The following is a 25,998-nucleotide window of genomic DNA, read 5'->3' as shown; positions in this document are numbered from 1 at the left end:
ATATAGCTGCATGACATTTATACTAATAGCATGTTGACATTAAACACATTACAGTGATATATAAAATAAGAAGAAATAAATAACATAAAAATATTTATAATTTAAGTTACTGGAGAGTGCAGAAATTCTACGCCGCAGTTATAGTTGACATATCAAATACAGTGTACAGACAAAATATTGAATTTACTTTGGGCATTCCCCTTGTCTGAAGAATATCTGAATGACGCAACTTCCTGTTGACTATGTGACATTTTTCAGAGCGGGTATTGTGTTTGGGTAACAGGACTGGGTGAAAAGTGTGAATTTAAATTAAATTGTTTTGTAAAGAAATTTAAAAAGTATAGTTTGGGTAAGGAGTAACACAAATATGTAAACATATAACATTGGTAAAGGATTTACGTTTTTATATTTTATGATAACGTGTAATTCTAGTTAGTTAATTTTATTGTGCATTTCTGCATTTTATTTCCCAGCGACACAAATGGCACTGATTCAGTGGAATGGCTGGTGGCGTATACAATTTACATTTACATGTTATTATTATTGATTCTTCCCTTCGCAGGCTCGCCGTCCTTGCCTGACAAGGCGAAACACAACAGGGAAGTGATGATTCTGCTGCCATCTCATCGTGAGAGGGCCAACAACACCATGTACTACAACATGGCGGAAATTGGACAGGTAGGAAGTAATGTTGTGTAAGACAGGGACTGCCGTTTCTTGATCGTTTTAGACAACAGCACAGCCTCTGACATTGTATTTGTCCTCTTGTACAGAATAACCACATGCAGCGTGCCTTGCTGCAACAAGTTAGCCCCTGCAAGCCATGTACAGATCCTCACATGACGCTGCCAGAGAAAGGTGCCACGCAAACCCGGTGAAATATTGGATGCATGTGTTTTTTGCAAGCATCGTGACACTTTTATCTCGCTGGCAGTGTTTCCTAACGCTCCCAGCAGCTGGAACCTGGAGGGAGAGAACAGGGAACAGGTGTCCTACATGCCAACTTCTTCTGGAGGTGTAATTATGCCCCCCGTTCCTCCCAGATCCTTTCCACCAGGTACATGTCCCATTTACAGCACATTGTGCACGATCATGTTTTTTATGATAGAGCGGACGGGTTTATGTGCAGTCGCCAGCTCCTTAATTGGGGCAGATGCTTGGCTTACATTCACCTGAAATAGAAATTAAAGATGGTTGCATTTTCATAAAGTTTTGTTTTCTCATCTTTGTTTGTTTTTTTATTTATTTTATTTTTTCTAGGACACTTCCTGATGCACTGTGACGCATTTAATCCCCAGAACAGCGACCCTCCACCCGCTCTGCCTGTGCGCTCACTTCGAAAGGTACAAAAATGGGAGGAACGTTCGCATATTCAGGCTACGTTCACACTGCGGTGCACGATCCAATTTAGATTTTTTGTTTGTTGTTTGCTTTTTTGTTGGCAATTTCAAGGATTTTGTACAATCAAAGCCAACATTTTCTTATATTTAGAACTTCTAAAGCATCTTCTTTTCACCATTGACTGTATTCTGCTCCTTTGTCCGCTGTTGCTTTTATTGTGTGTCTGTTTTTTCAAACAATTGTAACATTTGTTGTCATTTGATGACATATGGGTCAGATAAGAGCACGTGTGTCCATACGGCATTCGCATCGGATACATATCTGACCTACATCCACATATGAAAGACGCCTGGGTTGGATAAAAAAAAAAATTTTATTCATACTGTTCACATTGACATGGAAAAAAATCTGATACATGTCTCATTGGGCAAAAAAAATTGGAATTAAGCTGCAGTGTGAACATAGCCTAAGATCCACCTGGATGTGGTAATTAATGCAGTGAATATACCATGCTTTTGTGATAAGACCAAGAAATACACAACACAAAGTCAGGACGTAAGGATGCAATGTAAGAAGACAGTTACTGGATGAAGTAGCTTCGATTTGTCAGGTTTTAGCAGTGCTATTTGATTGACAGTTGAAATCGGCATTTTATATACTGCGATTTTTTTTTCTTTCATTCAAATTTAGCAGGATTGTGAACTTCTCTGTGGTGCGTCAAATTTAGAAAATATTTCTTTTCACTTTACAGGGATTTTGAAAAAGGCAAAAGCTCTGACATGGTTTGTGTGACAAAAGAGTTGCTTTTTATATCCACTTTCTTCATCACCTTGCTTTTCACACATTCAACAGATGCCCATTTGTCATCTCCCACACATTGTCTTCACTAAGAGTCAAGTGTTAAAAAACACACACACAAAACACGTTTTTTATCTCCAGCAGTAAAGTCCTAATCAATAGACCTCTGAAGTCAATGTTTGTCAAAATGATGAAGTTGTGTTGGATGTCCAAGGTTGAGTTGTTATCAAAACATCTTTAACATCTTCTGTTTGCGTCTGTCCCGCCAGTCTCCCCTCCACCCGATTCCCGGCTCCCCCACCAGCCCTCAGTCAGCATTAGGTGGCAGCAACTCCACCCTGTCCGGCAGCGCCAGCAGCGGCGTTTCCTCCTTGAGCGAGAGCAACTTCAGCGGCCAGTATCCCGATCCGGGCCCCATCCGGAACGATGCCTTGGAGCCCCTCCCCAGCCACCTGTGGTCACCTCCCGACGAGTACCTGGCCTCTTCCTACCTGCACATTCACTACGGCACGCCGGAAATGGACTCGGTCGACCCGGTCCGCCCTTTCCACTACCGCAGCCCCGCCTCGCACCCTCACTCCCACCCGCACACGCACACTCACGCTCACTCGGGGCTGGACAGCCACTCCCACGGGCCGCCACCTCACCATCACCCACCCACCCACGGGCCTCATCACATTCCCTATCGCAGGCCTCAGCTGCCGGCCATCCCGCCGAAACCTTACCTGAGGGAGGGCTGCATCCCAGAAGAGGATCTGCAGCCTCAGCCCATTCCGCTGCCCCGCAGGATCTTCCACTCCCCCCACGGCCACCGGGACGAGCAGGGCAAGCACGCCTGGGAGCAGTGCATCAGTGAGGAGCATGAGGAGGCGCAGTGATCAAAAAACTTATTCTTCCCTTCATGTGCACTGAGTGAAATTAGCATTAAAAAAAAAAGTCCGCCATGGAGAGAGTGTTCCTTGCTGAGTTTTTAATTCAGTGCACATGAGGGTGAGGAAAGGAGCGACCCCAGGGCGAGGCCGCCTTGCTACAAAAAAAAAAGAAAACAAAGAAAGAAATAAGGACAGAAAAAAGATCTTGTTTGTACACAGTTGTACAACTTGTCTGTGAGCATGTTTTCCATTTGAGAATAATACGACAAGCGTTTTGTGAAGTCTAGCGACCATGATCACGCCTGTGCAGGATGAACTCACAACGCAGCGTCAGGTGGTGGTTATTCACAGTCAAGTGACTTTGCGGCTTTCGATGCTTCATATACAGGAATTCTTATTTTGATAAATTTGCTACATGATAGTGTTTTCAAAGGCTTCATATGTCCATTACACTGTTAAGTGCTCCTTAATAGTGACTCATGTCAAATGACACTTTTACGCGTTACAGACATTGGGCAGGTTGTGAAGGTTGGACCGGCATCTCAAGGGACTGGCTTTTCGTACCATCCGTACCATGCGTATGGAAACCCACGTGAATGTATTCAGATGATCTACTTGTACAGAAAACTTTAATTTGCAGACCTCGTCAATGATCATTTTAATTTTTTTTGTTCAAGCGCTTTAATTTGAGTCTTTGTTGAGGACCTAATCCAAAAGGTGGAGAGGAATAGCTGCGGGGTGACAGGCTGTCTGGAATGAATCACTCCCAAAACTGTCATGTCACATGCTCTGTGTGAATGAAGACTGCAAGAACTCTCCACTTCACACCTCTTTCTCTCTCTCTGTCTCTCTCTCATTCTTTGTCTCACACTCTATCTTTCTATTCTCCCCCCTCGCCTATATTGTATCATATCCTGTTAAGCAGTGAGGGCTAAACCTAGTCGATGACACTGTCAAGCCCCCCTGACCCACTCAGAAAGTGTTGGAATCGCCTACTTGCCTTAAGTGCAGTCACATACAGTTTGACCTCCCATCTGGACTGTAAGCTCTTCTTTGTGCTCACTCCCTCCAGGAAAAATAGACCCGCTTTAGTGGTGGTTTTTTATTTATTTATTTATTTTTATTGCTTTGGTTTCAGGTTGTACTTTGGATTGTAGCGCTGATATTTCCTAACCCTACCTGCGGCTCTGCTTATGTGAAAATCAATCAAAAGTTTCAAACTGAAGGGCCGAGAACAAGCGTTGTTCGTTTCAATGGTAGGAAGGGGATAATATTTCACTTTATTTTATTTATTTTTAAATCCCTTGGTGTTTTATTCAGCAGGCTTCGTATAACTGTACATCACATTTCCAGCTAACTGGACAACATCTATTTTTGTATGTGAGATCATCAGTGGCGTGAGCTTATTACAAAGGGCCCTCATACTGCACGTGTTGCTGTACTTTGGAAATGAGCCTGAGGGTAGATATAAACAACACGTGAGTATCTACTGTGGAGGAAAACTGCAGAATGAGTTGATACTCAAACTATAGGAACAAATACAGTTTTCCAGTGTAAATTATGTCACTGTACATACAGCTGTATTGTGAGATATTTTTGAGAATTATTGCAGACACCCCCTGAAAAGATTTATTGTTGTTTTGTGTATATACATGTACTCCAGAGATCAATGTAATGGATAACTATCTATAATCAGTGTTTGAAAAAGGAGGAATTCATTAGACTGTGGCTGTCCCCACCGTTCTTGACTATGACTCTCATATAAATAATTTATACACTTTTCAATGTGCTTTCCTGTACATATGGTGTTAGCATGATCGGACCGTGTTTGGTTGTAAAAGTGGTTTTCCTACTCCCATAACTGCTGTGGTATGGAATTCATTAACAATACCAAACAATAAAGACAATCTTTTATCAGCATCACCAACTGGCACTCACTTTGTCTTTGCACGGCTAAGAGAAGTAGCACGGCCTTACCAGTAGGCGGCAGTAGTAGTATTAAAAATAACAGGCATTTATCACTGTGCAAATACTTTGGAGCGCCTGAAAATGGATGTACTCTGCATAAAATGAGTGTAATTCATATTCTTTTAAGAATCAAATATCAAAATCTATACATCAAGTGCATCTTTTTGGTTTTATTTCAAACCCACTGTGGTGGTGTATGAATCCAAAATCATTACCAAAAAAAGCCTGATCAGAATCAAAATCAGAATAATCTTTATTTGCCAAGTATGTAAAAAAAAAACACACACAAGGTATTTGTCTCCGGTAGTTGGAGCTGCTCTAGTACGACAACAGACAGTCAATTGACAGAGAACACTTTTGAGACATAAAGACATTGACAAAAAACTGTCACTGAGCAATAAAGGGTTGCTAGATATCTGGTAATGCCGGTACATTTATTTATTTTTATGACAATTGTGCAAAAAGCTGATGCTATTATTTAAGTGTACAATGATATATGGAGTGAACCTGGTTAGAGCGTCAGCCTCACAGTTCTGCGGACCCGGGTTCAATCCCCGACCCCAGCTGTGTGGAGTTTGCATGTTCTCCCCATGCCTGCGTGGAATTTCTCCGGGCACTCCGGGTTCCTCCCACATCCCCAAAACATGCATGAATTGGAGTCTCTAAATTGCCTGTAGGTGTGAATGTGAGTGCAAATGGTTGTTTGTTTGGATGTGCCCTGCAATTGGCTGGCAACATGTTCAGGGTGTACCCCGCCTCCTGCCCGATGATAGCTGGGATAGGCTCCAGCACGCCCGCGAACCTCGTGAGGAGAAGCGGCTCAGAAAATGAATGGATGGATGGATAGTATTTTGTACCATTTCCTTTAAACTGCATGACATGGGTCAAAGGTTTTGGATATCCTTCCCACAAGCTTCTCACAATAGTTTGCAAGAATTTTGGCCATTCCTCCTGACAGTTTGTAGGCCACCTTGCTTTCACATGACTTTTCAAATCTGCCCATAAATTTCCCATCCAATTGAGATCAGGGCTTTGCGATGGTCACACCCAAACACTGACTTGATCCTTTTTTTGTAACCACTTTGGCAGCATGCTTTGGGTCATTGTCCATTTTGAAGACCCATTTGCACCCAAGCTTTAACTTCCTGGTCTTGATGTTGCTTCAGTATTTCCCAGAGTTGCCAAGTAACAAAGTACTTGTATTTCATTTCTGAACTTAAATAGATTTTTCAGATATCTGTATTTTACTTGAGTATTTATTTTTTCTGGTGACTTTTTACTTTTACTCCTTACTTTTTAACACAAATATCTGTACTTTCTCCTCCTTATGTTTTAAAATTTAGCTTGTTACTTTTAAAACCTTCTAAGGTTAATGACGACAGGAAAGTCGGGCTGGTAAAACAGCCGACGTGTTAAAGCATTTTTTATTTTTTATTTTATTTTTTTTAATAGACCTTAATTCCTATCAATTCTAATGGCAGGCATCACACAGCCGTTTTTATTTCTCACGTAGGTGGCTTTGACAGACTGTTTATATTCAGTATTACGGTAGCTCTAGTGATCACGTGACCAGAATGAGCCAATCAAATAGTTTGTTTTACCGGAAGAGATTTGCGGGCTGAAGAAGCGGTACGCTGTATTGCCTGTTCAAAAGGAAAGTTAATTTAGAAACCAGAGAGTTTTGAAAAATGAATGGTTGGACCAGTACTTTTCTGTCCTTCCAGAAGCCAGCTAAAAACGGTTTTGTCTCATATGTTGCTTTATTAACATTAAGCAGCTCTTCAAAATCAAAGTCTTATGCTAATACGTTCAACCAAAACAATGAAGGCGGTAGCAGAACTCCGAATAGCAAATGAATGTGAGAATGGAGAATTTTGGGGCAACGACGAGCATTTACGGACGTTTTGGTCGTAAAGGAACGTGTCAATGCACCTGCCGAAACTACCCGAACTCAGTAAACAAAATCATTATTTGAATTGAAATGTGCATCAATGATCAAAGTGTTCTGATTTAATTGAGAGTTGTTCAGTGTTACTGGAAATTGAGGCTTGATATGTCTGTGCGGCTTAACTCCAAGTGATTCCGAGCTTTTAATTTCTTTTCTCTTTTTTTCACGTTGCAGGCATAAAAACAATACAATTTGTAGTACTGAAAGTTAGGCCTGACATGTTTGTGCTCGTTAGTATAGTATTTGGATTCTTTCTCTGTATTTAAATGTGAAGAGTTTAGGGTTTGGATGTGTGTTTAAAAATCACTTTATATTTCAGTATTTTTGGGGGAATAAATGTATTCGTGTTCCTGTATTTTTCTCTTTTTGTAGGATCAAAATAGGTTTTCATTACTGGTACAGACAGATGTTAGTTTTTTCATTCAAAGCAAAACATCGTATTTGCTGGAAATACCCTTTCAAATTCATAGGTAGGAATAATTTTTGTCAGATTTTTCAAATGTTCTGTATTAGTAGAACATGCTTTGACATTGACAAAAAAAACATCTCGTAAAAATTGTTTGAGAAATTAGAATATTGGCGGCACGGTGGCCGACTGGTTAGAGCGTCAGCCTCACAGTTCTGAGGTGCGGGGTTCAATCCCCGTCCCCGCCTGTGTGGAGTTTGCATGTTCTCCCTGTGCCTGCGTGGGTTTTCTCCAGGCACTCCGGGTTTCCTCCCACATCCCAAAAACATGCATTAATTGGAGACTCTAAATTGCCCGTAAGCATGACTGTGAGTGCGAATGGTTGTTAGTTTCTATGTGCCCTGCGATTGGCTGGCAACCAGTTCAGGGTGTACCCCGCCTCCTGCCCGATGACAGCTGGGATAGGTTCCAGCACGCCCGCGACCCGAGTGAGGAGAAGCGGCTCAGAAAATGGATGGATGGATGGAAATTAGAATATTATGCTTTATTTTTAATATACAAACATTGCCTTTGACGGGAATGTTTCCTCCACCACACCCAGTTATTTATCTCAGGTACATTATTAGATGATTGATTTATAAATATATGTATATATCTCTGTTTTCAAATATTTTTCTTGCACTATACATCCTTTTAGTAATTTTAGTAAGGTGTCTTTTATTTTCTGTAATTTGTTTTAAAATTTACTTTGCTCTTTGTTTGTAAATGTTTTTAATCATATTAAGCACATTGCGTTACCTTCTGTATGAAATGTGCTATAGAAATAAAACTGCCTTGCCTTATTTACAGTAACAGTGTTGCAAATCAATGCAAATGTTTTGACTTTCTCCTCGGGTACAAGCTAGCTGTTTTGGCTGATATGCTTACTAGTCAAGAAAAAACTTAACTATATAACAATATATAACTATATAGAAAAGCAAAATATTGATTATTTTGATGACAAGTGTTTGAGTGACAGTCCATTATGGATGAAAACGTTTTTTTTTTTAAATTTGGAAAAACAGAAACAATTACTTACCTTAGGGCTAGCCATGGCCAGAGCAATTAGCTTGATGATGTCATTTCTGCTGAGTCATGTAGTTGGCTTTTTTTTTCTCTTCCTCTAAATGTCTGAAAAGGTTTTAGTCATAGGGTTGAGGGACGCAACTTCAATCATAATTACTCCAATGTAAAATGTCTGTGATGAAACAAAATCTATTAACAATCACAAAGATGACATATCAACAAAATCCTACCGATAAAAGCTCATCTAAAATGTATTTTATGTTATATTTGATCGAAAAGTTTGTCATCAAGCGGGAGGGAAAAAAGGCAATTTTAGGTGATGATCAAAAACTTCGGTATTTTAAATAATATAAAGGTACAGTTTACGTCTTGTCTCAGGGCAAGTATAATTCATACAAGTGTATTTCTTTCTTTTTTGCATTGATTATTTGACATTTCATAGGCTGAAAGAAAATGTGCTCCAATTTTGGAACGATCCCCTCAGGCAGCATAGAACTGTCCATGAAGGCGAGTTAAAAGACACAAAACACGTCAGGAAAAAAAACACTTTTAATACATGAAACAATGCTAATAAATAAAGATTAAACGAGTGCACAATCAAAATAAAATCCAACAAAATGAACGTAACACTGAACAGTCAAGTACAGTACCATAAAAACTAAATCCCCCCAGACATTTACAAATTTTCTTAAAAACTTCCAGAGGCAAACATAGACATTGTATAAAAGCATCATACAGTAGCGCATTTTGTCATTTGAGTATAATTTACAAATTATTGAAGGATAAATACTTATGGCTGACCTCCAACGTGAGACACACATGTAAAAAACGTGTTTAAACATGTGTCTCTCCGGTGAGCTTCAAGCCCTTTTACATGTTTTCAAAGATCAATAACAGTGACGTGACGATGACGGCAGCCCACCAATTGACGTGAAACTCACATTTGATTTATATCTGTAAATGATTTTGGAAAGTTTTACTCCGTTGGTCTCTTCTCTGTTGGTGCATTGCAGAATCCAAGTCAAGGGCACGTCTGCCGAGGGTTATGGCTACATCAGGCGTTTGCAGGAAGAACACTGAACATATGTCCTCCGACCGGCTTCCCGGGTGCAGCAGCGCGGAGGCTTCATCAGTAGGGAGCAAACTTCTGTCTCTCTGGCTTTTTGATGCAGTTGGCCGAGGATATTTTGGCCGTGTAGGCCGCCAGAGTAGTGTGGGACGGCGCCGCGGTAACAGCCACGGCCGGGCTGGGGCTGGACAGAGTCAGAAAGGGGACCGACTTCATCCCCAGCAGGCCGGAGAGGGGCACGGCGCCGTATGGGGTGCCCAGCATGTGAGCCGAGGTCAAGGCGCCCACGGTGGCCAGGGTGGGAGCGGGGGAGGCAGCTGGGGACGCGGGCTGGGTGAAGGCCATGTTGAGGTCAACGGGAGTCGTCATGGTGGAAGCCTGGGCTGTGGATTTGGCCGTTTCTAAACTGTGAGACATGGAGACAAGGACGGGGAATGAAGATTAGCGGATTATTCTCTTGCGCCAAACTGATAGTCATGAAAAACGTGCGAGGGCTCCAGAAGTCAAACTGATACAAAGGTCAAATTAGCTTATTTGTTTGTTGCAGGATAGTGCAAAATTTAGTTTGTCTGCCTCTTTGGTTCTGGCTTGGAATTTCAGTTTAGACCTCTGTGTGGAATTTACATGTTTTCCCTGTGCTTGCGAGGGTTTGATTTGGGTTTTCTCCCACATTCAAAAATCATACACCACTGTAGTTGAGCACAGTCCTGTTATCTAAATTATGCTTTTGATGGTGCTTATTTTTAAAATATAAATTTTTGTTGAATCACTGTTATGTGCTTAGTGTCAACACACTATTAACACATATGTCATGTGGGTATACTTCGTGTTTCCTAATTCTATGCTAAAAACTCACTTCTGTTACTTTCAGTCCTGTTACTCAAATGAGGAGTTTCAGTACAACAAAACATTGACATAAAAAAAATAAAGTTGCCTGAGATGAGTCAATACACATTTTGAGTAGTTCAATATGTGTATTATTAGATTTAGAGATGAAAAACAAAAGAAATGTAAGTTTACCGAGAAAGAGCTACTACAACTAAATAGTTCCTGGTGGAATTTTGTTAAAAGGTTTAGTGTCTTTTAAAAAAAATTTTTTTTTAAGAAAACCAAAGCATATTAAATTATTCATAAATACAGTTTATCTATCTATCTATCTATCTATCTATCTATCTATCTATCTATCTATCTATCTATCTATCTATCTATCTAAATCAGTTTTAAAAATGCTACTGATATGGCGGTGCAAAAAATAAGGATTGTGCATACGCAATACACAATACTATACACAATATTGTCACTCTATATGATATAGGGAAAATATTGTTTGAAGATGGTGACTGAGTACTTGGAAGCAAAATATACTTACAAAACAGAAGATTAGAGATGTTTTCTAAAAATATTTGTTATGTTTTGAATTATATCCAGACATATGGGTGGGCGGGCTGTTGATCGAAGCAGATTTGGCTCTCTGCATGCATTTCAAGCGGAGGGACTTCTTTAAATTCCCCCCCTCTATCAAAGTGGAAGAGAAGCGTGTGTGAGTGCCAGCATCACCCCATCAGTGTTCATTAGTTGGTTGAGAAATTGCATTTATTATCCTGGTACGCACACGCACACACACACACACACACACACACACACACACTGTGTTATGGAAGGCCTTTATTGACGTGCCAAAGATTTTTTGGGTTTTCTTGCAGCCCCAAAAAACAAAAACAAATCTAATTTTCATTAAAGTAATCTGGCATCTCATGTTTTATTAGGGGAAACTATTTCATTATGAATATGATTTTCTTCGGCTTATCGTAAGGTTGTGTTTTATTGTTTTTTTAATTTTTGTTTTGTTTTGGTGTCATAAATGTACAGAACAATCTATGTGACCGGATTCACAGTCATTCGCTGACTAACTGGAAGACACAGTCACGTGTCTGTATGAGCTAAATTCTAAATATTTTATTCTGCTCTTACCTAATGCACGGTGCAATGCTTTTGCTCTTTCCCTGGGGGTCAATTACCGGTCATGGAAGGACGTAGCTCATTATCACTTATGACTACAGCATGACCTTTGACCCTTTTAGTGGGTTGCATTTCCCCCAGGCTTACCCTGTGATTCATTCGATTACATGCTGGCCCTTACCAGGAGGTAATGAGGTACTGGGCCAAGTTGATGCTGACTGGGGTTCCTGTGATGGTGACATGGCGGTCACTTGTCCCGTCCAGTTGGCTGCCGATCTTGATCTGGGCCCCCGACACCTGCCTGATCTCGTTGATCTTAGTGCCCTGACGGCCGATGATGGAGCCGATCAGCTGAGAGAGAGGAGAGAGCGGCGGTGAGACAGAGCGCTCACTTGGTGCAAGGGCGGATTCGGGAGGAGTAAAATCATGAATGAGCTCATTGGTCGGTCGGTGTCATGACAAGAATGACAGCAGAGATAAGTTTGTAACACTGATAATATAAGGAAAAGAGTACTCTGTAATATTGTACTTTTTAAAATCATTAAGTAACAACAGAATTAAAAAGAATGTAAACAGTGTGTTCGCCATGATTACGTCATTGCGACGCCTTCTGGTGTTTGCGACTTGGCCACCGGAGGCAGTATAATATCACAGTCATGCGAACACAAACGAAGAAGAGTTTCACAACTAGTGTCGGTGACTCAGTGAGCTGCATTAATATTAGTTCTTTTAGGTAGAGGATAAAACCATATGCCTATGAGTATTGTATTGTTGTATTGTCTGTCTACATGTGTCTCTGCACTGTTTGTGTTAATATATCTGTGTAAAGTGTTATAACACCGCCACATAGATGCTAATCGTTAGCCCGTCTATTGTGTTTCCCATGATGTGCTAGCATGAAGCTAGCAGACTTTAAGCAGTTATGTGGTCGTTTTAAAAAGACAAATTCTCTTTGTTTTATGCTTAGATTGCCAGTAGACCTGAAGTGGGAGTGGCATTAAACAGCTTGAAGTCTCTTTTTGATGAATATGCCAAACAGTTGCTTGTTGTGAAGTGAGTTGAGTTCACTGCTACCACACACACACACACACGCACACACACACACACACACACACACATCACTGTCATCTAAAATTTTAGCTCTCAAATCAAAGCAAATTATTGGCCAAACGACTACTCACATCTTGAAGAACTGTACTCTACTGTTTTCAGGTCCATGATGAACAAGCAGCTACTGTTATAAACTCACAAAATAATATGAGAACATTCCCCCAAATAAATATGTGGCGTGGGTCTGTGGTGGACAAAGCAGATGAACAACTATAAATCCAACATATGCCAGTGAAAAACAATAATCATAAATCAAATTGGCAGACAAGGAAAACCACTTCGAGTATTGCAGTAACATTGTTCGTCCTCAAGTGAATTGCTCATCCATCCATCCATCATGCAAGTCAAAAGCGTTTTTTTACTCTTCCGGGGCCTGGCTTAATTGCCTCTGAGTGTGTGCGGGCAAAAGAGAAGACAGAAGGCACATTTGCCTCTCATTAATCTGAGTGGCTAAAAGGTTATTGATTTCTCCGAGTGGTGGCGACTTCTCAAACAAATCACTTCCAAAAGGCACGCCAGTGAGATGCATCTCCACACTAATGCAAAACATGATGGGAACACAACTTTAATATCTAGCACACGGAGACGACAACTGAAAACTGGAATTGCGCAGGCTTTCGAACTACACATGTGCATGTGCCATGTTTCACCCACAGTGGAGCCCGTGCAGCTTGCGACCAACAATAGATATTCAACAGAGGGCGTGTATCAGCTCAAGTGCAGGCTGTCAGAGCTCAGTGGCAGACATGTAGCAGCATGGGGGTTTGGAGCGGGGGCGAGGGGCTAGACACTGATGGAGTACTTGTAGTATGTGTGTGTGTTGGCAGCTTAGCGGCGGCTGAGGCATAGGCTGAAATACACAAACACACGCGCCGCCCATGCCGCTCTTGGTCCCGCATTTGGCATTCCTTTCCAGAGAGGTAAGCAGCCTGTTGGGCAAAGTCCGCTTTGCTCTGTCTGGCTATTCTTGGCTCTGGGAGAAGAACGGGGTGGGGGGAACACAGAGCACAGGCTGCCTAATAAGAGTAACTCTGGAGACAATGGCCAGCACTGAGCCTAAATCACAAATAACACCTCCACCCACCGAGACTCCCAATCTCCTCTGGCCTTTCACTGCAGCTGTCAATAGACGCCAGCTGTCACCAAGTTTTTGCAAATGACAGCAGCGTTCCTTCTAAACGCTTGGAGGGAAAGCTCAAGAGTACAATACTTGGTGTAAGAGTATTGCTGCTGTATACAGGGTGTCATCCACTTCCTGCTGAGCTAGTCATCGGAGGGGATGCAGGAAGAAGGATGCACTGGTGGAGCCGGCGGCTATTTCTCTTCCGGGAAAATCTTTGCAGTGCTTAAGTACGCTATCCTGTTCACCGTGTGTAAGCACTTTCTCAGCGCGTCAGTGCGCACACATGGAGCGGGATTGTGCACGATGGGGACAGGGGGGCACGGGGGCAGGGGGAGGGCTCAATCCTGTCTATAAATCCTCTCTTCTGGAACAATGGCCGGATCTTACAGCTGTCCCTGTCACATATAGAACTGGTATCCCTCATTCCACTGATGCATTGTACCACTCACTGTGGGGGTTTGTTGAAAGGGAAAAAAAAGCCTTTCGAGCATTTTAGAAATGTGGCTGTAGGTCTGAATGTGCAAGTGTTCTCTGCACAACACACGGCAACCTGGAGTCATCAATCTTGCGCTTGTTTTCCCGCTTCTTCTCGAGACACTTTAGACAGTCAGCAAAATGAGTTTTTCTTTGCAGAAACATGAATGGTTGTAAGGATATAGGCTAGAATTTACAGGGTCTTTAAAGGGAATACTGTAGGTGGCAATACTCAATATTTCTAAGCATTGAGTGTTTAAATTCTGTCTGTAGGTGAATTTGGGATTTTTGTTTTTTATTATTTGAAATTGTTTAACAAGGAAAGAGAAATGCTGCCCTTTGCACAAGCCAGTGCAAACTGTAGGCCCAGCCCGGATAAATGCAGAGGGTTGCGTCAGGAAGGGCATCTGGCTTAAAACTTTGCCAAACAAATATGAGCGTTCATCCAAAGAATTCCATACCGGATCGGTTGTGGCCCGGGTTAACAACGTCCGCCACCGGCGGCGTCAACCTGCAGGGTGCCGGTGGAAATTCAGCTACTGTGGGTCGAAGTCGAAGAAGAGGTGGAAAGCGGTTTCTTCGGCAGAAAGAGTTGGTTGACATGATGATTAGGAGAAAGGTTGATATATTGTATGTCCAGGAGACCAGGTGGAAAGGCAGTAAGGCTAGAAGTTTAGGGGCAGGGTTTAAATTATTTTACCATTGTGTAGATGCGAAGGGAAATGGAGTCGGGGTTATTTTAAAAGAAGAGTTGGCTAAGAATGTCTTGTAGGTGAAAAGAGTATGAGATCGAGTGATGAGGCTGAAACTTAAAATTGAGGGTGTTATGTATAATGTGATTAGTGGCTATGCCCCACAGGTAGGATGTGACCTAGAGGTGAAAGAGAAATTCTGGAAGGAGCTAGACAAAGTAGTTCTGAGCATCCCAGACAGAGAGAGAGTCGTGATTGGTGCAGATTATATTGGACATGTTGGTGAAGGAAATAGGGGTGATAAAGAAGTGATTGGTAAGTACGGCATCCAGGAAAGGAACTTGGAGGGACAGATGGTGGTAGACTTTGCAAAAAAGGATGCAAATGGTTGTAGTGAACACTTTTTTTCCAGAAGAGGCAGGAACATAGGGTGACCTACAAGAGCGGTGGTAGAAGCACGCAGGTGGATTACATCTTGTGCAGACGATGTAATCTGAAGGAGTTTACCAACAGTAAGATAGTGGTCGGGGAGAGTGTGGCTAGACAGCATAGGATGGTGGTGTGTAAGATGACTCTGGTGGTGGGAAGGAAGATTAGGAAGACAAAGGCAGAGCAGAGAACCATGTGGTGGAAGTCGAGACAGGACGAGTGTTGTGCAGCTTTTCGGGAAGAGGTGAGACAGGCCCTCGGTGGACAGGAGGACCTTCCAGAAGACTGGACCACTGCAGCCAAGGTGATCAGAGAGGCAGGCAGGAGAGTACTTTGTGTATCTTCTGGCAGGAAAGGAGAGAAGGAGACTTGGTGGTGGAACCTCACAGTACAGGAAATCATACAAGGAAAAAGGTTAGCTAAGAAGAAGTGGGACACTGAGAGGACCGAGGAGAGGCGAAAGGAATACATTGAGATGCGACATAGGGCAAAGGTAGAGGTGGCAAAGGCCAAACAAGAGGCATATGATGATATGTATGCCAGGTTGGACACTAAAGAAGGAGAAAAGGATCTGTACAGGTTGGCCAGACAGAGGGATAGAGATGGGAAGAATGTGCAGCAGGTTAGGGTGATTAAGGATAGAGATGGAAATATGTTGACTGGTGCCAGTAGTGTGCTAGATAGATGGAAAGAATACTTCGAGGAGTTGATGAATGAGGAAAATTAGAGAGAAGGGAGAGTAGAAGAGGCAAGTGTGGTGGACCAGGAAGTGGCAATGATTAGTAAGGGGGAAGTTAGAAAGGCATTAAGGAGGATGAAAAATGGAAAGGCAGTTGGTCCTGATGACATTCCTGTGGATGTATGGAAGCATCTAGGAGAGGTGGCTGTGGAGTTTTTGACCAGCTTGTTCAAAAGAATTCTAGCGCGTGAGAAGATGCCTGAGGAAAAGTGTGCTGGTGCCCATTTTTAAGAACAACGGTGATGTGCAGAGCTGTGGGAACTATAGAGGAATAAAGTTGAAGAGCCACACAATGAAGTTATGAGAAAGAGAAGTGGAGGCAAGACTCAGGACAGAAGTGAGTATTTGCGAGCAACATTATGTTTCATGCCTAGAAACAGTACCACAGATGCATTATTTGCATGTTGATGGAAAAGTACAGAGAAGGTCAGAAGGAGCTACATTGTGTCTTTGTAGATCAAGAGAAAGCCTATGACAGAGTAGCCAGAGAGGAACTGTGGTACTGCATGCGGACATCTGGAGTGGCAGAGAAGTATGTTAGAATAATAAAGGACATGTAGGAGGGCAGCAGAACAGCGGTGATGTGTGCTGTAGGTGTGACAGACGAATTTAAGGTGGAGGTTGGACTGCATCAGGGATCAGCCCTGAGCCTTTTCGTGTTTGCAGTGGTGATGGATAAGCTGACAGATGAGGTTAGACTGGAATCCCCGTGGACCATGATGTTTGCAGATGACATTGTGATCTGCAGTGAAAGCAGGGAGCAGGTGGAGGAACAGTTAGAAAGATGGAGGCATGCACTGAAAAGGAGAGGAATGAAGATTAGCCGAAGTAAGACAGTATATATGTGCATGAATGAGAGGGGTGGTGGGGGAAGAGTGAGGCTACAGGGAGAAGAGATAGTAACGGTGGAGGACTTTAAATACTTGGGGTCAACCGTCCAGAGCAATGGTGAGTATGGTCAGGAAGTGAAGAAACGGGTCCAAGCAGGTTGGAACGGGTGGAGGAAGGTGTCAGGTGTGTTATGTGACAGAAAAGTCTCTGCTAGGATGAAGGGCAACGTTTATAAAACAGGGGTGAGGCCAACCAATAGAGACAGTGGCACTGAAGAGATAACACGACGCAGAGCTGGAGGTGGCGGAAATGAAGATGTTGAGGTTCGCTCTCGGAGTGACCAGGTTGGATAAAATTAGAAATTAGCTCATCAGAGAGACAGCCAAGGTTCCATGCTTTGAAGAGAAAGTTAGAGAGAGCAGACTTTGATGGTTTGGACACGCCCAGAGGAGAAATAGTGAGTATATTGGTAGAAGGATGACCAAAGAGACGGTTGATGGATGTCGTGAGGGAAAACATGAGGGCAGTTGGTGTTCGAGAGGAGGATGCAGGAGATAGGCTTACATGTAAAAGGATGACGCGCTGTGGCGACCCCTAAAGGGACAAGCCGAAAGGAAAAGAAGAAAGAAGTTTAACTCGGAAAGAAAAAAAAAATCTCCTTTACTAGAGTGTCCTGATCCAGGACGACAAGTAGTCATGGAATAGAAACAACATACAAACAAACAAACAAACAATAAAAAAAATATGGTTATGGTAAACATGTAGCTTGAGTACAAGACTACAATAACAATTAGAACATTACACAGATAGATGCCCACCTCCTCCATACTAATGAACTTTGGAAGCATATTTGATGGCTCGAGTTTATAGAAAATAAATGTCTGAAAATGAGTCGTGAAAATATATCAATTTAAAGCCTCCGCTGCCTGGACTATATCCCACCGGGTCAGCTCGCGTGCTAACAGGCTTTGTTGGGTCTAGTAATAAGACCTAAGTACTGTAACTCGCCGTTGCGCCGGAAAAAACACTGATGTGAACGAAGACTCTGAAGTTGTATAGTGGGGGAGGGTGGGAACACTGGACGCCATTTTAGCCATGACCCCAAAAAAATCTGGAAAACTGAAATGGTGAAGAACGGTTTAACACTACAGCTTCACATTTGAGTATTACATAGTTCTCAGTCTTCGCATGCGTTTTCAGAATTATCTTTAAACGTGTAAACATGTAGAAACAAATCTCTGAACCAAGTTTACAGGGTCTTTCGAGTGAGACCCAGCATACCACACACAATTATAATTGTAATGATTGATCATATTTAGAACCACATGATTTCTCCGACTCAATTAAAAATAGCACTCCTGCAGTTGTAAAAAAATAAATAAAAAAAACATAATAAAGTGAATGATCTAGTGTAAAAAAATTGTTTTTGAGTAGTAATGTTCCATACTAACCAACAACAAATGTCAACATTGTCGCCTTGGTGGAGGTGCAGTGAGTGCAAATAATCCCTAATTCTTCCCTTAAAAATCTCCCAAATGACCTCCCAGTTTGCATCTGGTGAAAAGTAAACTCTTAGCCTTTGAAGCTACTTATTTGTGACCCAGTTTCCAAAGACTTATTTCCTCAGCGAGATGGAGCGAGCTTGCGGCATGCAGAGGAAAGTCAGAGAAAGATGCGGCAACACAATGTTGGGGTTGATCCTTTCATGGGATTAAGAGAGATGTAAAGAAACCAAGCGGGCTCCTCCTTTAATCTTTTCGCAACATTTTGTTTCCATGATGATGCTTTTCTTCTCACACTGGATATTGTGGGAAGGTTTGGTTTGGATTCACGATTTAAGATTTCATTTTTTTTTTTATGCCGAATAAATTATGCTGAAGTGAATCAAAGGGGGGCGCTCAGATTGGCTAACCAGAGAGGGAAAGAATACTTGTCTGCTTCCTTATTGGCTGTTTTGACAGCAGACTGCTTCTAAGTAGGTCAGGGAACATGAGAGGATTTACACAGCACTCGCGGGAGCCACTGAAAGACACTGCAATGCAGCCCAGACAATCACGCTAAAGGATCCATATCTGCTCAAATCCTTTTAACCTCGGGTTAGGCCGAGGTTAAAATCATGAGCGTAATTAGCGAGGAATCTTACGTCTCTTTTGAAGTCACACCAGTCAGCCGGAAGTAGCAATGTTTTTGTGGTCAAATATGGAATGATGATAATATGATAAATGTGGGAAAAGAAAGGAGAATGTTTCCTTACATCATTGGGAATAAGCAGCTCCTGAGATGTCTGAGCGTTTGCCTCCATCCCTGGCAAGAGAACAAGCAGCAACTCAACAATTTTGGCATGTCACACATTTCGGTATTCATTCTGAATTCGTTCAACAAACACAATAAAACAAAATCTGAAATAATGATAATCAACACAATCAGATTAATTAGATTTGATTACTGCATGGTTGTAACACAGCAGTTTTGTAAAATTTATTCTAATTGTTTCTCTCTCAGGTGTAGATTCCCATTAAAATGTTCACTCAACCCATCTAAAGGCAGTTTTGAATATGAAAGATACAGTTGCTAGGCAATGCTGTGCTCCCATACCTGGGATGATCGTCGAAGCGGGCTGGGCCACCGGATTGAGGCCTTGCTGCATTGACAGTTGATGAAGTTTGGCCAACTACAAATAAAGTACCAAGAGCGTTATAATGCGCACACTTTAACGGCAGTTTGTACTCAGTCTATTGTATCCACTCACCTCCGAGTGTGGAATGCCATATTGGTTTTGCAAAGTGTAGGCCTGCAAGAGAGCATCCTGCATTAAATAGATCGCAGCAATAAAAAGACAGCAGGCTGGCAATGACTATGCACTCTCTTACTGGAAGAGCCTCAACACACCAATCACAACAAATACATTTTCCGACCGGAGATTTTGCAACCTTTTGATTACATTTTGGTGAGACACTTCTAACCGCTAAATGTATTTTTAATCTTCTCATCCGCTGCCGCCGCACGCTTCAGACGTTTTGGTCTGGCTTTATTTAAAACCCTTTTCAAAAAACCATCTTTAAAAGATTTAGCTTGTGATGTTTCAAGTCTCTTGTCTGTTATACAGGAGATGTAAATATGAAAAGGTGCAGTCATGTGGGATACATGTTCGGATTTAGCTTGCATGATTTATTATGAAATGATTATAAATGCCATTCACCTGTTCCCGCTTCCCCTTTTTAAGTCAATAATTTTTTTGTAATGTGGTTTTAATAAGGAAAATAGTACAGTATAATAGCATACTTTATAAAATGTAATTAAATAATTAGTGCAGTTTTATGCTTTAAATAAAAAGAAAAATGCATTCCATTGAAAAGACAAGCAAATGTATTTTTACATAAAACACACAATGCAAATGAAAAGGAGCAGAGGGGAGAATAAATCTTATTTGCTGCCCCTTTTTACAGAAACAATAAAACCAAAAACATTTTAATTTCACAATTAAATTTCCCTCTCGAATCTCTAAATAAGTCTTCTAATTGATTTTTAACCCATTTTGCCAATCACTATTTTAATTAATCATCTCATAATTACTTAATCCCTCCTTGAGCCGTCACCTTGTCGTGGTGGAGGGGTTTGTGTGTCCCAGTGATCCTAGGAGCTAAGTTGTCTGGGGCTTTATGCCCCTGGCAGGGTCACCCATGACAAACAGGTCCTAGGTGAGGGACCAGACAAAGCACGGCTCAAAGACCCCTAATGATGACGACAAACAATGGACTTCGTTTTCCCTTGCCCGGACGCGGGCCACCGGGGCCCCCCACTGGAGCCAGGCCTGGTGGTGGGGCTCGAAGGCGAGCGCCTGGTGGCCGGGCCTGCACCCATGGGGCCCGGCCGGGCACAGCCCGAAAGGGTAACGTGGGTCCCCCTTCCCATGGGCTCACCACCTGTGGGAGGGGCCATAGGGGTCGGGTGCAGTGTGAGCTGGGCGGTGGCCGAAGGCGGGGACCTTGGCGATCCGATCCCCGGCTACAGAAGCTGGCTCTAGGGACGTGGAATGTCACCTCTCTGGCAGGGAAGGAGCCCGAGCTGGTGTGTGAGGTCGAGAAGTTCCGACTCGATATAGTCGGACTCGCCTCCACACACACCTGGGGCTCTGGTACCAGTCCTCTCGAGAGGGGTTGGACTCTCTTCCACTCTGGAGTTGCCCATGGTGAGAGGCACCGAGCAGGTGTGGGTATACTTATTGCCCCCCGGCTCGGCGCCTGTACGTTGGGGTTCACCCCGGTGGACGAGAGGGTAGCCTCCCTCCGCCTTCGGGTGGGGGGACGGGTCCTGACTGTTGTTTGTGCCTATGCACCAAACAGCAGTTCAGAGTACCCACCCTTTTTGGAGTCCTTGGAGGGGGTGCTGGAGAGCGCTCCCGCTGGGGACTCCATTGTTCTGTTGGGGGACTCCAATGCTCACGTGGGCAATGACAGTGAGACCTGGAAGGGCGCGATTGGGAGGAACGGCCCCCCCGATCAGAACCCAAGCGGTGTTCTGTTATTGGACTTCTGTGCTCGTCACGGATTGTCCATAACGAACACCATGTTCAAGCATAAGGGTGTCCACACGTGCACTTGGCACCAGGACACCCTAGGTCGCAGTTCGATGATCGACTTTGTGGTCGTGTCATCGGACTTGCGGCCGCATGTCTTGGACACTCGGGTGAAGAGAGGGGCGGAGCTGTCAACTGATCACCACCTGGTGGTGAGTTGGCTCCGATGGTGGGGGAAGATGCCGGTCCGACGTGGCAGGCCCAAACGTATTGTGAGGGTCTGCTGGGAACGTCTGGCAGAATCCCCTGTCAGAAGGAGTTTCAACTCCCACCTCCGACAGAACTTTGCTCATGTTCCAGGGGAGGCGGGGGACATCGAGTCCGAGTGGACCATGTTCCGCGCCTCCATTGCTGAGGCGGCCGACCGGAGCTGTGGCCGTAAGGTGGTCGGTGCCTGTCGTGGCGGCAATCCCCGAACCCGTTGGTGGACACCAACGGTGAGGGATGCCGTCAAGCTGAAGAAGGAGTCCTATCGGGCCTTTTTGGCCTGTGGGACTCCTGAGGCAGCTGATGGGTACCGGCTGGCCAAGCGGAATGCAGCTCTGGTGGTCGCTGAAGCAAAAACCCGGGCATGGGAGGAGTTCGGTGAGGCCATGGAGAAAGACTTCCGGACGGCTTCGAGGAAATTCTGGTCCACCATCCGACGTCTCAGGAGAGGAAAGCAGTGCACCACCAACACTGTGTATAGTGGGGATGGGGCGCTGCTGACCTCGACTCGGGACGTTGTGAGTCGGTGGGGAGAATACTTCGAAGACCTCCTCAATTCCACCGACACGCCTTCCCATGGGGAAGCAGAGTGTGGGTTCTCTGAGGCGGGCTCTCCTATCTCTGGGTTTGAGGTCACCGAGGTAGTTAAAAAGCTCCTCGGTGGCAGGGCCCCGGGGGTGGATAAGATTCGCCCGGAGTTCCTAAAGGCTCTGGATGTTGTGGGGCTGTCCTGGTTGACACGCCTCTGCAACATCGCGTGGACATCGGGGACAGTGCCTCTGGATTGGCAGACTGGGGTGGTGGTCCCCCTTTTTAAGAAGGGGGACCGGAGGGTGTGTTCCAACTACAGGGGGATCACACTGCTCAGCCTCCCTGGTAAGGTCTATTCAGGGGTGCTGGAGAGGAGAGTCCGTCGGGAAGTTGAATCTCAGATTCAGGAGGAGCAGTGTGGTTTTCGTCCTGGCCGTGGAACAGTGGACCAGCTCTACACCCTCGGCAGGGTCCTCGAGGGTGCATGGGAGTTCGCCCAACCAGTCTACATGTGTTTTGTGGACTTGGAGAAGGCGTTCGACCGTGTCCCTCGGGGAGTCCTGTGGAGAGTGCTTCGGGAGTATGGGGTACCGAACCCCCTGATACGGGCTGTTCGGTCCCTGTACGACCGGAGTCAGAGTTTGGTCCGCATATCGGGCAGTAAGTCGGACTCGTTCCCGGTGAGGGTTGGACTCCGCCAAGGCTGCCCTTTGTCGCCGATTCTGTTCATAACTTTTATGGACAGAATTTCTAGGTGCAGCCGAGGCGTAGAGGGGGTCCGGTTTGGTGGCCTCAGTATTGCATCTCTGCTTTTTGCAGATGATGTGGTTCTGTTGGCTTCATCAAGCCGTGACCTCCAACTCTCATTGGAGCAGTTCGCAGCCGAGTGTGAAGCGGCTGGGATGAGAATCAGCACCTCCAAATCTGAGAGCATGGTCCTCAGTCGGGAAAGGGTGGCATGCCATCTCCAGGTCGGGGATGAGATCCTGCCCCAAGTGGAGAAATTCAAGTATCTTGGGGTCTTGTTCACGAGTGAGGGAAGAATGGAACGGGAGATCGACAGGCGGATCGGTGCAGCGTCTGCAGTGATGCGGACTTTGTATCGGTCCGTTGTGGTAAAGAAAGAGCTAAGCCGAAAGGCGAAGCTCTCAATTTACCGGTCGATCTTCGTTCCTACCCTCACCTATGGTCATGAGCTGTGGGTCGTGACCGAAAGAACAAGATCCCGGATACAAGCGGCCGAAATGAGTTTCCTCCGCAGGGTGTCCGGGCTCTCCCTTAGAGATAGGGTGAGAAGCTCGGTCATCCGGGAGGATCTCAGAGTAGAGCCGCTACTCCTCCGCATTGAGAGGAGCCAGATGAGGTGGCTGGGGCATCTGATTCGGATGCCTCCCGGACGCCTCCCTGGTGAGGTGTTCCGGGCATGTCCCACCGGGAGGAGACCCCGGGGACGACCCAGGACGCGCTGGAGAGACTACATCCTTCGGCTGGCCTGGGAACGCCTCGGGATCCCCCCGGAAGAGCTGGATGAAGTGGCTGGGGAGAGGGTAGTCTGGGCGTCCCTGCTGAAGCTACTGCCCCCGCGACCCGACCCGGATAAGCGGTAGAGAATGGATGGATGGATAATTACTTAATACCCTTGAAGTTTTTAAAATATATTAACTGAGGTTGACTCTTTTGTTTCTGTGTTTAGATTGTTCCATAGTTTCACACGTTTCACTATTATACTCCTTTCCATCACTAGTTCTAAATCTCGTCATTTTAAATACTTTTGTAACTTTCAGATTGTAGTTGCTTATTCTTTTGTCAAACTTTTTCTAAATATTTTTAGTTAAGATAGACTTCAAGGGACTTTGTGTAGCTCCTTTTGCTGTGCGCAACTCGGCCACCTTGGGGCAGTATAATTCATGCATACAGAATATAAATGAAGAAGATGGTCATGAATGCGCAGCAAAATGCAGTAACATTTGTCGTATTTTGCCACCGGATATGGAAAATATGCCTGTAAGTATTATTTCCTCTGTCTAGATGTGTTGCTCCACTGTTTGCCTTTAAATATCTGTTGCTTGACGCATTCATTCACAATAGACTTTACACTGATTTTATCGGCCTGATCGGTATCGGCTTTATCTTGTCAACTCAAATGCGACCGGATACACTCGTTACCGTGGTGACGAGTGCAGCGCGCCGACTTTGTATTATAAGGACAAAATGGGGAAAAAACGTGTGTAGGTGGTCACCGGTGCTCAGGACAGGAGAGGACATTCGTTTAAGGCTTGCTTCAGGTATGTTCCCGTACTTTGAATACGATATGGCTCACAAGCAGGCAACAAAACGTTATGCAGCCTAGCAAACTACTGCTAGCACTGACGGTTGTACGTAAACATGCCACCGTTCTGTCGAATCATGCTCTAAAGTTTCGGTGTGGGTGAAGTAATTTAATTACAAAAAAGTAATTTAATTAAAGTAAGTTAGCACCCATTATTTCTGTCATGTTGAAATGTTGGTTTGACCTGACTGATTAGAATACACAATCTGACTAGAGCAGTTATTTCCAACCTTTATGGACTCAAGGAACATATTTTACAATTGAAAAATCTCACGGCCCACCAACAGACAAAAATGTCACAAAAAGTGGATACATTATTTACTATATTTACTTCCTGCCATCTAATAGAAGACCATTCATTTGTTCTGTCTGTCACTATGCCTCATGGCATAAATAGGTGAACAAAGATACATTATTTATTGTAAATATAATTTTTTGGGCAACTAATTACACAAGTATATATAGTAAATGAACATGTAATTTAAATAGACACATTCCTCCAGCTTGTGTTCGGATCGGTTATCGTTTTTTTTAAACTCACTGATCGGTGATCAGGAATCACTGCCTTAAAGGGTTATGACACAAGGACATCGATTATTTTATTTTAATTTTATTTTTTTTAGCCCATTAATGGTGTTTTGTATTGTTTGTTAGCATTAAGATAAGCAGACTTTCCTAAGGCAAAGGTATGTGGTCATTTTAAATACCCAACCTGTAATTCTCTTTGTTTGATGTGCACTTTGACAGTAAACTTCAACTGGAAGTCGCGATAAACAGCCAACATGTTTATTATTGTGGTAGTTTGCAGTGGTGTACAACTGTACCGTACTGTATGATAATGAGAGCTGTTGTGACTCTCGTGTAAATTACATTAGATTCTCAACCTTGCTCTATTGTGATAAATTATTACTGATGATTTTTATCATTTAAAATATACAACTTAAAAAAAAAAAAAAAATTATACTCTACAGTACTTCCAAGTCTTCGTTGTCATCAGCACACTCCAGCTATGTAAAACTCACACAGGAGAACCCCATCTATGCCCCCCCTTCCCCCACTCTGCCGTCTAATTAGTGAGGCTGGTGTCTATGCAGGCCTGCATCAATATATTTCTGGTCAGAGCAGACAGCACTCAGCTTAACTCAATTCTGCCTGACGCCAGCAGTCTGCCCACTATCAAGAGTCCATTCGTGCTCATAAAGTGGAGATAAGCGCTCGCCCTTCCAATGCATCATTCATGCTGCCTTTATACACCAAAGTACAAAACAACAACAATAATCTAGCTCTTTAACGCCGTAGAGGGTTTATGATGCTCTACATTTGCTCCCTTACATTCTTGGATAAATTGTACATTGTACAAATGCAACATACTTTTTAACTTTAATTTCAGTATTTTTTTTAAGAAACTGCTTTTACTCCTTTACACTGAGCTACATTCCCCTCACAAATTTTATTTCTATCCTTCAATTATTGCTTGCATGTACTAATTGTTTAGGTTTGTCAGAGAATTCTGTCTCACGACAGTTTCGCC

General features: G+C 43.6%; 2 protein-coding genes across 5 annotated transcripts in view; one reads left to right on the top strand and one right to left on the bottom strand.

Annotated features, from left to right (window-relative positions):
• dock3 (dedicator of cytokinesis 3) overlaps positions 1 to 4,931 on the top strand; it is a 58,866-nt gene extending 53,935 nt beyond the window's left edge. For all 3 annotated transcript variants that reach the window (XM_061762120.1, XM_061762030.1, XM_061761956.1), the window contains exons 50-54: positions 563 to 678; positions 774 to 858; positions 935 to 1,057; positions 1,261 to 1,343; positions 2,409 to 4,931. In XM_061762120.1, the coding sequence (XP_061618104.1) occupies positions 563 to 678; positions 774 to 858; positions 935 to 1,057; positions 1,261 to 1,343; positions 2,409 to 3,017 (1,016 nt within the window). In that variant the 3' untranslated portion in view covers positions 3,018 to 4,931. The remainder of the gene's footprint in view (positions 1 to 562; positions 679 to 773; positions 859 to 934; positions 1,058 to 1,260; positions 1,344 to 2,408) is intronic.
• Positions 4,932 to 8,929: 3,998 nt separating this feature from the next.
• pcbp4 (poly(rC) binding protein 4) overlaps positions 8,930 to 25,998 on the bottom strand; it is a 57,294-nt gene continuing 40,225 nt past the window's right edge. For both annotated transcript variants that reach the window (XM_061761671.1, XM_061761761.1), the window contains 5 exons: positions 19,574 to 19,615; positions 19,420 to 19,495; positions 19,079 to 19,128; positions 11,608 to 11,777; positions 8,930 to 9,873 (listed from right to left, as the gene is read on the bottom strand). In XM_061761671.1, the coding sequence (XP_061617655.1) occupies positions 9,528 to 9,873; positions 11,608 to 11,777; positions 19,079 to 19,128; positions 19,420 to 19,495; positions 19,574 to 19,615 (684 nt within the window). In that variant the 3' untranslated portion in view covers positions 8,930 to 9,527. The remainder of the gene's footprint in view (positions 9,874 to 11,607; positions 11,778 to 19,078; positions 19,129 to 19,419; positions 19,496 to 19,573; positions 19,616 to 25,998) is intronic.

The sequence above is a fragment of the Phyllopteryx taeniolatus genome, chromosome 1 (assembly GCF_024500385.1).
Source record: "Phyllopteryx taeniolatus isolate TA_2022b chromosome 1, UOR_Ptae_1.2, whole genome shotgun sequence".
Lineage (NCBI taxonomy): Eukaryota > Metazoa > Chordata > Actinopteri > Syngnathiformes > Syngnathidae > Phyllopteryx > Phyllopteryx taeniolatus.
Note: the sequence above shows the minus strand (reverse complement) of the source record. Positions and strands in the feature narration are given on the sequence as shown.